Source organism: Dunckerocampus dactyliophorus, chromosome 9 (genome assembly GCF_027744805.1).
Source record: "Dunckerocampus dactyliophorus isolate RoL2022-P2 chromosome 9, RoL_Ddac_1.1, whole genome shotgun sequence".
NCBI classification, from domain to species: Eukaryota; Metazoa; Chordata; class Actinopteri; order Syngnathiformes; family Syngnathidae; genus Dunckerocampus; species Dunckerocampus dactyliophorus.
The window spans coordinates 22,994,674-23,008,999 of record NC_072827.1 but is presented as its reverse complement, the minus strand read 5'-3'; the positions used below and the strand labels follow the sequence as shown (position 1 = coordinate 23,008,999).

The 14,326-nt window shown below is 41.3% G+C and overlaps 2 protein-coding genes across 2 annotated transcripts; one reads left to right on the top strand and one right to left on the bottom strand.

Annotated features, from left to right (window-relative positions):
* Nucleotides 1-4,505: 4,505 nt before the first annotated feature.
* Nucleotides 4,506-8,828, bottom strand: LOC129187935 (uncharacterized protein C13orf42). Its single transcript, XM_054787784.1, has 3 exons — nt 8,424-8,828; nt 7,054-7,198; nt 4,506-5,710 (listed from the first exon to the last, which is right to left on the bottom strand). Exons 1-3 carry the CDS (start codon nt 8,826-8,828, stop codon nt 5,457-5,459), a joined length of 804 nt encoding a protein of 267 aa, XP_054643759.1. The 3' UTR covers nt 4,506-5,456.
* Nucleotides 8,829-10,784: 1,956 nt separating this feature from the next.
* LOC129187936 (TLR adapter interacting with SLC15A4 on the lysosome) lies at nt 10,785-11,886 on the top strand. Its single transcript, XM_054787785.1, has one exon. The coding sequence runs from the start codon at nt 10,800-10,802 to the stop codon at nt 11,703-11,705; it is 906 nt and encodes a 301-aa protein (XP_054643760.1). The 5' UTR covers nt 10,785-10,799; the 3' UTR covers nt 11,706-11,886.
* The last annotated feature ends 2,440 nt before the right edge of the window (nt 11,887-14,326 follow it).

The following is a 14,326-nucleotide window of genomic DNA, read 5'->3' as shown; positions in this document are numbered from 1 at the left end:
TGCTGTTTGACTGATGATCACACCGTGAGCCTCGAAAACCCACCATACTCCGTCAAGTGTTTGTTCTTCCAATGCCATATTAAATTAAAGCTTTTTAACGTGCTACCCCCGCAAGATAGTTTTCCTGGCATGCGTTGGCAGATAAGTTCCACATGGCAGACATGATTGTTTTTGTTTTGGCACGCCTGCATGCTGTGAAGGAAATTGGGAGAAGGAGGTTAGGGCAAGACATTACACTGCGTAAAGGGATCGCTCTGCAGTAGTACTAACCACAGGTGATCGGCGTTGAAAGGCATTTATCGGCATATGCCGGTCACATGGTTTTTCACAGAAAACGGCCGATACTGGTCGGTGGCGTCCCTACTAAGAAGTTATATACAGTCAAACCCGTCTTAGCGGCCACCTTTATAGAACGGCCACCTGCCTATAGCGGCCACTGAAAAATCCCCCGCAGCAAATTTACATGTTATAGGCCCTGTGTATAGCGGTCACCTGTCTAACGCGGCCAGCGGCCACCCATTTTGTCTCCCTTGGTCAATATCCGACCCCCAAATTACCGACTCAAGTAGAAGCTTCATGTACGAAAAAATTTTGTTTTTCCATCAATATAGCCGTCGTGTGTAGACTTTAATTACTGAGTCCTAGCTCAGTCACAATCATTCACAAGATCCACACAAACTGTCAGTTGTTCCACATAAAAAAGCCGTCTTCTTTTGAGCTTGCTATTTCCTGGTCAAACATGTAACTTTAAGAGCATTTGCACCAAAACATTACCGCAAAGTAGGCTGGGAACAGGACGTGCTCCCAGCGACGCTACAATACAATACAATACCGCCTGCACTCTAAAACCATGCAAGGATATGTTTTTAAAAAGCAGCAGGAGCAAAACTGAGTTTGGTTGTACTTAATTGAAGTATTTTAGAATGTACTCACGTTATTTTTGATCAATCCTTATCCACAAATCCATCAAAGTCCTCATCTTCTGTATTCGACACAAAAAAAAGCTGTCTTCTTTGCCGTTCGCTTAACTTGTCAGTGTTATTCAGCTTCGAACCGTAGTAAGGGCAACCTGACTCCAGCAAAGAAGGAAACTTCTCCTGTTGCTTCTGCCAACTTTATTTATTGAACGTGGCCACCAGACAACAGCTCAGAACACACACACCTCCAATCTTGTCTCTCCTTCCTGCTTGCCCACAAGGCAAAGGTTAAACAAGCCCCACTACATAGCTGTCCAGGCAATGCCTGTAACAAGTGACACCGTTTATTTCCTGGTGTGAGACAATGTGCACTGACCGATGCACTTTAATCGCTTTATTAACAGTGGAGAACACTGCAGGACTTTACATCCACGCCAACATAAACACACTTCCCAACTCTCTCGAAACTCACAGCTAGCACTGAGCCTAGCTCTCCTGCTCGGGACTCCCACCGTCACTTCCCGTCACTTCCCGATGAACTAAAGCTGTAATGACACTCTGCCGTATAAAAAGTAAAATATTAAAAACAACCGTAAGACATTACTAGCACAGCTTTGTTCTGTGGGTCGTGGATAATAACAAGCCTAGTAGTGCTGTACAACTTTTATCCGCAGTCCCACAGTGCCCTCTACTGGTCACCATTCAAACTGGACGCCAACCTGTCCATAGAGGCCACCTGTCTATAGCGGCCACTTTTGCAGTCTCCCTCTAGTGGCCGCTATAGACAAGTTTGACTGTATATATATATATATATATATATATATATTTTTTTTTTTCAAGAAAAAAACAACCTGCATCTCAGCAGCTCACTGCTTGCAACAAACATAAATATGCAAAATCGGTGTGACGGTCTAATGGAACAACAAGAACACAGTTGATTTAGAATAATACCACCTCGAGATAGTTGAGGCCGTCAAAGATTTGATGGCTGCGCCCTAGCAGTTGGAATTAAACATAATTTCCTTACTGCGAGGATGGGCTGTATGTATTCAAGGCTATGTGTTTTTCTCATTGTAGCACAGTCCAATGACAAATACCATTGACCTTGTTGGTGGGTGAGGGCGGAGGACCACACTCATGGAGGGCACTTGTGGGTCCTTTTATACAAGCAATTGGAAGATCTTTTCACTTTTAATATAGATAAGGGTTTGAGATTAATTTCCTCTAATTCAGAGTACAAAATTAATGGGTGAGGCATTCAGTAGTTCAGATGGAAGTTTTCTATTCTTCAAGGTGAAATATACTAAGTTACCCATTGTTGTCACTTGCCTTTGATGCCCTTCACTCGAAATCCCATCACAACTTACATTTTTTCACTTTAAAAAACCCCCAGCTTCCAAGCTTTCAGTAAAAGGCCCAACTAAAGGTAAATATCGATCCTTATATCTTCCATGAATGCTCATCAGCGCGATTTTTGACACTTCAGGTGCACGGTCTTAGTAAGAGACAAAGAGATGAGAGTTTGTACATCTACCAAGCAGAGGGCAGCAGGATTGGTTGCCTTGTAAGCTATGTTCATACTTGTGGTTCGGCGCTGTGGTCCGGACCAAAAATTAAAAAACAATATTGGGTGCACACTGGTGTGGTTCGCTTTGTATTCACTCTGGTGTTTTTGTCCATCCATCCATCCATTTTCTATGCCGCTTATCCTCACTAGCGTCGCAGGTATGCTGGAGCCTATCCCAGCTGACTTCGGGCGAGAGACGGGGTACACCCTGGACTGGTCGCCAGCCAATGGCAGCGCACATATAGACAAACAACCATTCACACTCACATTCATACCTATAGACAATTTAGAGTCACCAATTAACCTAACATGCATGTTTTTAGAATGTGGGAGGAAACTGGAGTAACCGGAGGAAACCCACACACGCATGAGGAGAACACGCAAACGGAGATGTCCAATGGAGATTCAAACCCAATCTCCTGACTTTGCGGCCAACATGCTAACCACTAGGCCACCGTGCGGCCCGTGTGGTGTTTTTGTCATGGAACCAAAGGCTGTGCAGTAAGAACCATATGAATAAAGTAAGGACTTATTGGACAGCCTTCACATTCGAGCTCAAGCAAACTGAACTGCATCACAGTTGACTTGCAAGGGGGATTGAGACTCACATGGCTGAGGTTATGGCTATTATTAATGCAAGGTTTCTGATTTGACCCAGAGATGCTAGCAGTGCTTACACATTCAATATTGCTGGCACAGCAGAGGAAGACCTTAACACAGTGCTTCTCAAATAGTGGGGCGAGGCAGGGAGGACTTTCAATATTAGTGCAAAATGTATGAATTTGACGTACTCGGCATGCAATTTGACTCTTGAATACACCTGTACGCTTCACTGCTCTCCATTTTGTTGCATTTCGCTGGTTTGAGTTTCAAGTTCAGTCTGTGCAGTGCAGATAGATAATAGATATTACCAGTTTCTCATTAATATTTCAAATCGGGGAGGGGCACGAAAACATTTCTGTCCCTGAGTGCAGGCATTACAGAAAATAACTGAGAACCACAGCCTTATATGTCTGTCTATCTGCACCTCCAGGAGACTTCAATATGGAAGCTCTTGATGCAAAACAATGGCGACAATTCCTACTTCTCTCTGATCAAGTCTGGAAGCGATGCATGCAACAATACCTGACAACCTTACAATCTGCAATGAAGGATGACCAGGTGAACATTGTTGGTTGCCTAGCCATATAATCACAATACGTACAGTGAAGGCAGAAAAAAAGGTATGTTTTAGAAGCTTTTTGGGAAATCTAAGAATCTAAAAATAACCAACATAGTTTTTGAAAAAAAAATATTTTTGGTCCGACCAGAGTACCGAACCACCAGAGTGTGAACGCAGCCTATTTTTTCATATATTTATTTAACACATTTCCACAAAAAATTGTGGAGCAGTGTAGCATGGACCTTTTTACATATACACTACTGATCAAAATTTTAAATCCAGTTGAAAAATTGCAAGAATTTACATTTTGCACCATTGAATCTTCAGGAAGGTCTAAGTAGAGCTTCAAAATGCAAAAAGAAGAAATGAGAGTGAGACAAAAAAAAAATTGGTTCAGCAATTAATTACAAACAGGCATTAAAATGAAATAGGCTGTTCATCAGTTTAAGACAAACCCAAAACCCAAAATTCAATGTCATTTTATGGTAGGTATTCACACTGTCATGATCTCTTGATGGCAAAGGCAAAAACGCTTTCTTTCTTTGAACGTTGAGCTGCATAACAAGGCCTCTAGCAGTGCGCCATCACTGCTGAGGTTGGACGCAGTAAGACAGTCGTTTTAAACTTCTTCAGAGATGGTCCTGATGGCTTCCAACATTGTTGGCATGACATGGGGATCCCACCTGAGATGTTTTCCACACGGCACAATGGCAGTGGCGCCATCATCGTCTGGGGTGCTTTTTCCTTCAATGGAACAATGGAGCTTCAGGTTGTGCAGGGGCGTGAAACGGCAGATGGCTATGTGGAGATGTTGCAAGTGGCATCACTAAGGACTGAAGGCCCTTGTCTGCGTGGTAATGACTGGCTTTTTCAACAGGACAACACTGCAGTTCACAATGCAGGCCAGACAAAGGACTTCTTCCAGAGGAACAACCTCACTCTTTTGGACAATCGTGTGTGTTTGCCTGATCAAAATCCAATTGAGAACACTTGGGGGTTAATGGCAAGGGAAGTTTACAAGAATGGACATCAGTTCCAGACAGTGGATACCCTGCGTGAAGCCATCTTCACCACCTGGAGCAACATTCCCACTAGCCTTCTGGAAACAAACCAATTTTTGAGCTGATTAAACAGGAATGGTGCAGGTACTTATTACTGAGTCCTTTTTTGAACCTTTTATTTCTATTTCGGGGGGGTTGTTTTTTTTTTATAGCTATGGTGTTGAACTTTTTATCATTTTAATGCTTATTTACAAAATTGTACATCAGGTTAAATAGAGGACCGGAGGAAGCCAAAGTACTACGACTAATACGACTACAAGGAAATTAAGACATAACCCAAAAAGACTTGTGGCAGCTTTGAAGTCAACAACCTCAATATTTTATTTAATGTTTTATTAAAATGTATTCTTATTTATTATTAACAATTTATTCCCAATTTATCATTTTTAAAATTTGATTTGTTCCCTTAATACTGCAAAAGTTTTATAGTGTCATTATTTTAACTCCTATTTGCGTCTTGATTTTTTTTACACCATTCTTTCCTTTCATACAGGAAGTGGAAAAAAATGTAAATGACAAATGTCGGAAAGTGAAATATTGTAAGTGTCAATGCCATGCCATGCCATGCCATGCCATGCCATGCCATACCATACCATACCATACCATTCCATACCACCTGGCCTTCAATCATTGTCGGCACTGAAAGACTAGCTGTCACTGACTGGTGTCCATTTTGAAAAATAACTTCTTTAGGAAATTCTTCATGACAAGAGGTGTAAAGCAACCCAATTTTCAGTTTCAAGTCATCCTCAGGACTTTTTCCACTTGGCCTTGAAACGTAGCGTCTGCAAGGTGCTCTCCACCACTTTGGGCAAATGGATGGGGTTCCTCTGCAGACGCAACCTGCTGCTGGTGGACCCGCTCTGGTTCTTCTTATTGAGGACCTTTTCCTTGGCACAGGACACAACCTCCTCCTGTTGCTTGCTGTCAGGGTCATCCGCCCCCCGTGGAACCCGCAAGACCCAGTTGGAGTGGAGGTTGTGTTCTGCAGAGCTGGAGGCCACTGTAGGTGAGAGAGACATTTCCTTCATTTATAAATCAGCAATTACAAATCCATTGTTCAGTTTTTTTGTGTTTGTGTCAAAATTGACTCTTCACTGTAACGCTGCAGAACCATGTGATCATCCCAAACAATAGAAGAAGGTAATGGTAATAATGAAAAGCTCAAATAAAAATATAATGAGTATATGAAATTAAAATTAAATTAGTATTATCAAATGTAATAATAATTAGAGAAGCACTCGGGGAGTGCAGACCTCTGCCAAGCGCCATAGTTCTCCCAATATTGTGATAGTAAAATAAATAATAATAAGAATAATTATTATTCTAATAATAAAACATCCCAATTTTCTATGCCGCTTATGCTCACTAGGGTCGCGGGGGTATGCTGGAGCCTATCCCAGCAGACTTTGGGCGAGAGGTGGGGTACACCCTGGACTGGTCGCAGGTCACCTACCATAGTTCATGTACTGTTTTTTTACTCTTAGTCATTGCAGTTGTCTCTGATCATGCTGGGCCAGGTGCTAACATAAAATACTTATTATTACGACACGGTTAACATCACCAGCAAGGCCCGTGTTTTGATTACACTGATGAAGGTGTAATTTCTCCCACGCCAACGGCACAGCCCCAGAAATGTCAAGGTCATATTTGATTAAACATTGCCTCACTATACGGAGAAGCTTAATTCAATTTGCACCATCATACTTTGATTAAAATGGCATAATTTACAGCACTCTATCCAACCTAGACAAAGTCATTTATCTCGGCCTTTTGCTTGAATATTTTATAGTGCCTGTGATGAAACACAGTGGTGTACAGTCAGGGCCAGCATTACCAGAAACACTGACATACATTTACAACTTAAATTCTAATATGCGTTCCATGTATTTGTATTAATTTATTCTCCACAGTCTATTATCTTCATTTAGTAACGTGTTTCTTCCAGTAGTGTATGTGTATGTTAGATTTATTTATAGCTTCTATGTGCCACTTACACACTATTAGCAATGCGGCTGTTTTCAGAATTTTGATTTGCCTATAAGGCAAAGGACTCCTGAACCTCTTCTAAAAAAAAATAAATTAATAATAAAATATTACACTATTTGCTTTGTCACCAAAAACATAGAGCTAAGTTTTGTTCCGATAGCTTAGCATGTATTGACCTACAATGGATTGGGTTTAACATTTTTAATGAACAAAACATATATTTTTTAAATTTTTCTGTATGTAGCCCGTGGTTTGCTAACTTCTCCTGATCTAATGAGATCCAGTACAAGCTGAAAAGGGCTATTGGCTGTTTTCAGTCGAAGTGACCACAGAGGGAACATGAAGAGAAGACCTCACCTATAAAGTCCACGTCAGCGTGTCCATTATCCGTGTAAGGTTTGCGCTGAGCTTCACCGTCACAGCTTGCGATCACATCATCTAAAAATTGCAAAGTGTCCTCCACATTGGGCACAGGCGGGGCTGAGGGGGTCACGTTTGATGCCTGTGAACAAAGAGAGATGGTTGTCTGATGTTGGCAAAAGTGTGGCAAGGTGCTTTATTTGTTCATATCATAGACAAGAGATGCAGAACTGCACAGAACAGAAGCAGCCAGGAAAAGCCCTTTTTTCGGGGGCCCTTTTCACAGATTCTGCAAAATTGCCGCCTGAGAGCCATAATAGTAGAGCCAGTATTTATCTGTCTGTGCTTTTCACACAGAACCCAGTAAAAAGTGACAAGGCATCCTGCTATCACATAATTAGATGACATCAGCACCTGCCTCTGGTGTGATGTATAAAATACTTGTCGGACAGGCGCCATCCCACCTCTGATATGCCGATGATACTACTTGCAAAACTGGAAAGTTGCCACGTCTACGTCTTCCCCCGAACATTTGCTGTGCTGCACAGACACACACACACAAAAGCCAGGAAAAAGATGGTCTTTCAAGGCTTTTAAGTGTGAAAGGCGCTTATGATATCACATTAATCCCTTTCACACACATTTTCCCACAAATTTGCCATATTACAGACTATGCTTTCACACAGTTACAGCTCCTGCGATTGGCTGGCGACCAGTCCAGGGTGTACCCTGCGATAGGCTCCAGCATACCTGCAGCACTAGTGAGGACAAGCGGTATAGGAAATGGATGGATGCACAGTTACAGCTCTGAGATTACCTCAGAATCGGTAAAATTGCCAGATCAACTTTGATCCAACATTTATAAGATAGCACCATCAGAGAGCACCATCCTACCTCTGCTACACCTCCGATACTGCCTCACAGGCTGAAAAATTGCCAGGTCAACATTGTCCCCCCATATACTGTTCTGTGTGAAAGGCACAGACGGGAAAAAGGACAGTTACAGTTTAAGGACAGTCATTCCACAAAATTACCTCTGATACTATCTCTGAAGCTGGAAAATTGCCAGGTTGACTTCTGTGCAGCTAACTTTTTCTGTTCTGTGTGAATGGCACAGATACAGGAAAAAGCCAAGAAATAGCTGGCTTTTAAGGACTTTTAAGTGTGAATGGGGCTCATTTCACAGTAGTCCCTTCCACACAGATATTCAACAAATTTGCCACTTTGAAGAATACTCTTTCACACAGTTATATTAACGCTTGTGTACTACACCCGAATCTGGAAAACCTCGATCCAGCATTTGTCAGTGAAGCACGATATTGCAGAAACTGTGCACTTTCACACGGAAGTGGAAGGTGGAAGCGTACCGGTTGTGTGTGTGGAGCTGGAGGTGCAGCTTTCTTCTTTGAGGGCGCTGAGGCCCTGGCATTGTCTCTACTTTTCAAGACACTCTCGGTGTAACGTCGCCTCAGTGCCACCAGTGCCTCCAGATACTCCAGGCAGTTCCGGTTTTGGGAGTAGAGCCATATGCGGTCTTCTTGTCTCTGGTAGTAGTACAAGGTTGATTCGATGCTCACTGTGCTTTTGCTCCGTTTCAACGTCGACTGGGATCGCTCTCCCAATACCAGCATGGAAGTGCTGCGGACCAGTCTGACTGTGCAGGCACTGTGGTAGTCTTGCCCAAATCCTCCTCGACCTCCACAGCTGCCACTGTCTCTCCCTTTTTGTCCATTATGATTAGGACGGAACACATGATGTATCTTCCTAAACATCCCACTAAACGAAGCCTATCAAGGTTAAAAACTTGCCTCTCAGGTCCATAGCGCGAACAAAACCAAGCTCACCTGGACATGTCTCTGTCCAAGGTGTTGAAAAGATGAAACTATGATGCTCTTGTTCAACCTGATCTCATCTTTAGTGTTAGTGGATGTCGCTTGGTTACATAGCAGCTCTGTAAGTCGACCCTTTAGAGAAACAGGCCCGGTTCAGGTGTCAGACTAACACTGATGGTCTTTCATCTTAAAGGTACCTGTGTATATAATCTACAGTATATGCAAAGGACATTATAAAAGCAGTTTAATTGATTTCAATAAAACTGTGGGTTAAGAAACAGTCAACTACATACTTCAAGAAAAAAAACCTCACCTAACCAATGCAACAATCACAAGAACCTATAAGAAAGTTACATTTATGAATAATAAAACACTGCGTCTTGTGTTCCCTGATTCTTTTGTTGTTCTTTTTTACGTTTCCTGAATGAGACATCTGCCAAGCCAAGGTGGAAAAATCCCAACCATAAAAAAAGTCACAGTAAAGCTCAGTATGCTTTCACTTGGCTCATTCAGCTTCTCACTTGTTAAAATGCAAATCTGACCTTCTCAGAGGAAATGACGACTTGTGGTTACGTAACCTGAACGTGAAAGTGCCCCCTTCCGTTTAGCACTGATATATATGTAAGCATATATGAGGTACAGTAGAAAACAGGAATTAGTAGCTCCCAGGTGTTATTTTGATTTGATCAAGGCTCTTTTGTTCATATTTGTGTTTTTTCTTTACACAGTGAAAATTGCTTGTGAGGGAGTAAAGAAAATTAACAAAAGGTGCTAAATTGAGGAGGTGAATATCTTTTGGGGCATCTGTGTGTGGAGTTTGCCTGTTCTCCCTGTGTGTGCGTGGGTTTTCTTGGGGTACTCCGGCGTCCTCCCATAATCCATAACCAAGCATGTTAGGGTAACTGGAGACTGTCAATTGTGAATGTGAGTTTAAATGGTCGTCCCTTTATATGTGCCCTGTGATTGACTGGTGACCAGTTCGGGGGTGTACCCCGGCTACCGCCTGAAGTCAGTTGGGATAGACCGTAATGACGACAAGTGGCATAGAAAATAAATGAATGAATGGTAAACCCAGGTGGTAGATCCAGAATTGTATCTGAATAAGATTTAGCACAAGCTTTTATAAGCAAGACAAATTTATTTATAAGAAAAACTGATGAGTATTGAGGGGGAAAAAATTGTAATGTGCGAGATGGATGAGCTCCAAATTAAATTATAGGATAATATTTGGATACATTCAATAGGATTTTAAGGCAATAAACAGTTGAAATTTTTTTAAAATACTGTATGTGGATAAATTTGAATACAATTTGAATGCTTTTTAAAATGTATTTAATGAAATTACACCTCAGTGTAAAAGTAAGGTCTTTTTGGGGGCATTTTGAGTCTATGTATTCTCACTGAATAAAAAAAAAAAAAATTTAAAAAATTCTCACTGAATTTTAACATTATTGAACAAACACCTTAACATTATAAAGCAATTTAGAATTTTTGTAAGAATTAATGGCAGTTTACAAGGACATTTGGACTCATTTATACTAACGGCACTGAATGCAAACACGATATTTGCATTTTTCTTTTAAAACATTCATGCAAACTACCTTAAATCCTTGAAGAGCAACGCAGAATGAACTTAATGCCCGTTATGGTTGTTTTACCCACATTTAGCAGCAATGTGTTATTTTTCAACTTTGAAACTAGACATAATTTTGCTGCTGTAACAGTAACCTCCTTGGTGGAGGTAATGCATGCATGGTCCCCCAGCTGCAGCATAGATTACTGAGAAAGGGGAAGAATGATATAAAGACAATTTTCACTTCCCCTCGTGGTGGAGTACAGACCCAAGCGGACCACCTGAACTGATGTTGTTAACAGACACAAGAAATGACAGAGACAGTGCAAGTAGCAGACATGCTTTGTGAAGTCAAGTTGTTGAGCATGATCTATGGACAAGCAGAGGAATTGGACCTACCATGTCCTGAGAGGCAGGAGGATGTTGCCAGGCCAGCGTCTCCTGTTGTAGCTCTTCATAACAATTCCTCGGAGCAGGTTTGTGATGTGAGTGACAGTCTCCCGCAACTCCATGTCTCCCAGCTGGAGTCTCTTGATCTCTACATGCCTGGCAGAGAGAACTCTCTGGGAATAGAGATACCGGCCCAGGCCCGCTTTGGAGGTGATGCCACCACCTTCCTGGTACCGTCTTACTGCCAGAGTATCTGCCTGAACTACAGCGACCTTCACATCGGAGGCGACCAGGTGCTGCCACTTTCGGCCGACAACAGGGAGCAGGTTGTCATTGACACCCAGGCGGTTGGTCCCTTTCTGCAGTCCTGTGATGTACCCCCGCCTGTGGAGGACTCCTCTCCGGGACAAGTGGCTGTAGGGGGGCTTCTGAAGCCACTCAGGGGGGGCTCCAGCCACTGGAGGCAGGGGAGTGGTCGTGATCGGAGCTTTTGGTTCCAAGGCCGTGAGGGCCCCTTCTCCAATTCCCTCCTTAATCACTACCTGGAGCAGAAGGTTCTGGATCTCTACCAGCAGTACATGATGGAGAACATGGCCAGGGACAGGGATGCGGACCCGGGCCGTATTTGCCCATTATTGGGCTCCGAGATGGTCCTGACCAGCTTGGACCAGATCACCCTGCAGCTGAGCCGGGATGGGAACTTGGAGGCGGGCCTGGCCAAGGACATGGTGCTGACCTGCCTGCTGAGGGTGGCTGGAGACATGCAGTCCAGTGAAATCAGCACACCGTTCCTGCAGATCTCCAGCGATGCATCCAAGGAGCACAACAACAAATATAAAGTGGAACAAAAATAAGCTGTTTTTTCATTTCTTTTTTTTTAATTGTAATGGTTTAATTTTATTTGAACATGCCTGCAAGTTACAACAGAATACATAATTCTATTCCGTTCCATCCGTTCCACATCTTGTGCATTTATTCACTTCCTGTATTCCATATGTGATTTTTTAATACATAAAATATTAATAAAGCAATGTAACATGATAATGTAATTAAGATTTTTTTCACAATAAATATAGTAATCAGTATAATAATAAATAAATAATTATAAATAAAGGCAATCATAACAAAGCGAGTTCAAGACTCTTCTTCCTTGTATCTTGCAAACATCAACTGCTTGTATTGTTTTTTGAATTCACCCATCTTGGTTGCATCCTTACTCAATCCATTCCATAATTTAGTTCCACATACTGCAACGCTGTGTGCTTTTAGCGTTGTTCTCGCACATAAATGTTTCAAGTTTAGTTTTTCCCTAAGATCATATTTCTCCTCTCTTGTAAAAAAGTATTGAATGACATTTTTGGGTAGCAGGTTATTGTTAGTGTTATGCATTATTTTCACGGTTTGAAAATTTACAATATCAGCGAATTTTAATATTTGTATATTGAAGGGTTTGTATGTTCTTTATACGCGGCATTTTGAATTATTCTCACTGATCTTTCTTGCAGTACATTTAGCAAGTGAAGATTGCTTTCATAGTTATTACCCCATATCTCCATACAATAAGTTAGATATGGTAATACGAGAGAGTGTGGAGTGATTTTTGATGAACAAGTTTCTCGCCACCTATACTGTACGTATATTGTATTTTTTTGATGTGAGATTTCCAGCTCATTTTTCATCTACTTCAATGTCCACTCCGTCTATTTGTATTTGGTCGTACGTGTCCTTTCTGCTGTTATTTTAGTTTTACTTAAGTTCAAGGATAATCTGTTTTCATCAAACCATATTTTTAGTATGGCCATTTCATCCGTGACTTTTTAAATTAGCTCTTGTGTGCTTTCCACAGAACAAAAGGCAATAGTGTCACCCGCAAATAATACCAACTGTAAGTCTTTTGTCACTTTACAGATGTCATTGATACACAAATTGAACAGTTTTGGTCCCAATATTGACCCCTGGGGTAATCCACACGTAATATTTAAACTTGCAGGTGTGTATTCTCCTAGCTTTACAAATTGCTTCGTATTTGCTAGTTAACTTTTAACCAAATTCAGAACTAATCCTCTGATTCCGAACCTTTCAAAATTTGTTGTTAGGGTGTCCTGATTAATTGTATCGAAGGCTTTTGTGAGATCCATAAATACTGCAGCTGGACAATAAAGGTCAATCAGCACATTTTGAATGTTTTTGCCGCCATTGTTGTTACTGCTCCCATCCAGGGGTTATTTTGTACAACAAACTGTTATTCAAGATTCAAGAGTTTTATTGTCATATGCACAGTAAAACAGGTAGTTATACTATACAATGAAATTCTTGTTCTGTTCATTCTCCCAAAAAAAGAAAGAAAACACAAGAAAATTAGTAAGAACAGAAGAAACATTAATACCAACAAATTAAGCAACAGCAACAGAAGAGACATCAATACCAATAAATAATTAATACAAATAAATAAATAAATAAAGTGCTGTGAATGTGTGCATGTGTTGCGTGCAGCGTGTGTGAGTGCTTCGCTGAGGAGCCTGATGGCCTGTGGGTAAAAGCTGTTTGCCAGCCTTGTGGTCCTGGACTTCAAACTCCTGTAGCGTCTGCCTGATGGTAGGAGTGTGAATAATGAGTGTTGTGGATGTGTGCTGTCCTTGATGAGGTTGTGTGTTCTGCGTAGGACTCTAGATTTATAAATGTCTTGCAGTGAGGGGAGGGCTGCCCCAACAATGTTCTGTGAGGTGTTGATCACCCGCTGGAGTGCCTTCCTATCACGTGTTGTCGGTTACCGTACCAAACAGTGATGGAGGCGGTAAGGACACTTTCCATAGTGCATCTGTAGAAGCAACTAATGTTATGTTGCAAAGATGAGGTCAATAATGATAGGGGGAGGGGGCGGCGTTAAACACACGCTGTGGTGCACTTAGATTCGATTTGTTTGTGAGAAATTTGCATAAAGAGATTTTATTTTATTCATAATGTAAAATTATATTATATTTTTGTAGCTGTTCATTGAGTTTTAAATAAATCAATTTAAATAATAAATGTTTTATATCATGTATTTTTTACATTAGTAATTCATTTTACACAATACACATAATTTGATAATAAATTAATTAAAAACAACAACAAAAAATCTGAGGAGCCACTTGGAAGTCGAAAGAGATGGCTCTTTTTAGTAAGCTGAGCCAGAAGAACAGAAGAGCAGAGCTCTAAAAAGAGCTGAAATTTCCATCACTAATGTGAGGGCTGATAATCAGATAATGAGGGCTGAGGTTGTGTAAGGCCTTGAAGGTATCTAGGAAGAGCTTGTAATCTGTAATTATACATAAACCAGGAAGTAGTCTGTTAGCAAACAAACAGTTAAACCTTTCCAATATTACCCAAAATTAAACAAATTTCGCAATCCTTCCAGCTAGTCATCAGCATTCCGTTGCTCGCTCTAATCTGTGATGTCCTCATATAGACGCTCTTTACGTAGAATGTTATACAT

What these genes read in the sequence shown, in the direction of transcription:
- LOC129187936 (XM_054787785.1), top strand. Translation starts at nt 10,800, where the DNA reads ATGCTTTGTGAAGTCAAGTTGTTGAGCATGATCTATGGACAAGCAGAG.
- LOC129187935 (XM_054787784.1), bottom strand. Translation starts at nt 8,828, where the DNA reads ATGTTTAGGAAGATACATCATGTGTTCCGTCCTAATCATAATGGACAA. An exon ending in CAGCTCCACACACACAACCG is followed by an intron (nt 7,199 to 8,423) that starts GTACGCTTCCAC and finishes CTTTGTTCACAG; the next exon opens with GCATCAAACGTGACCCCCTC. An exon ending in CGCTGACGTGGACTTTATAG is followed by an intron (nt 5,711 to 7,053) that starts GTGAGGTCTTCT and finishes TCTCACCTACAG; the next exon opens with TGGCCTCCAGCTCTGCAGAA.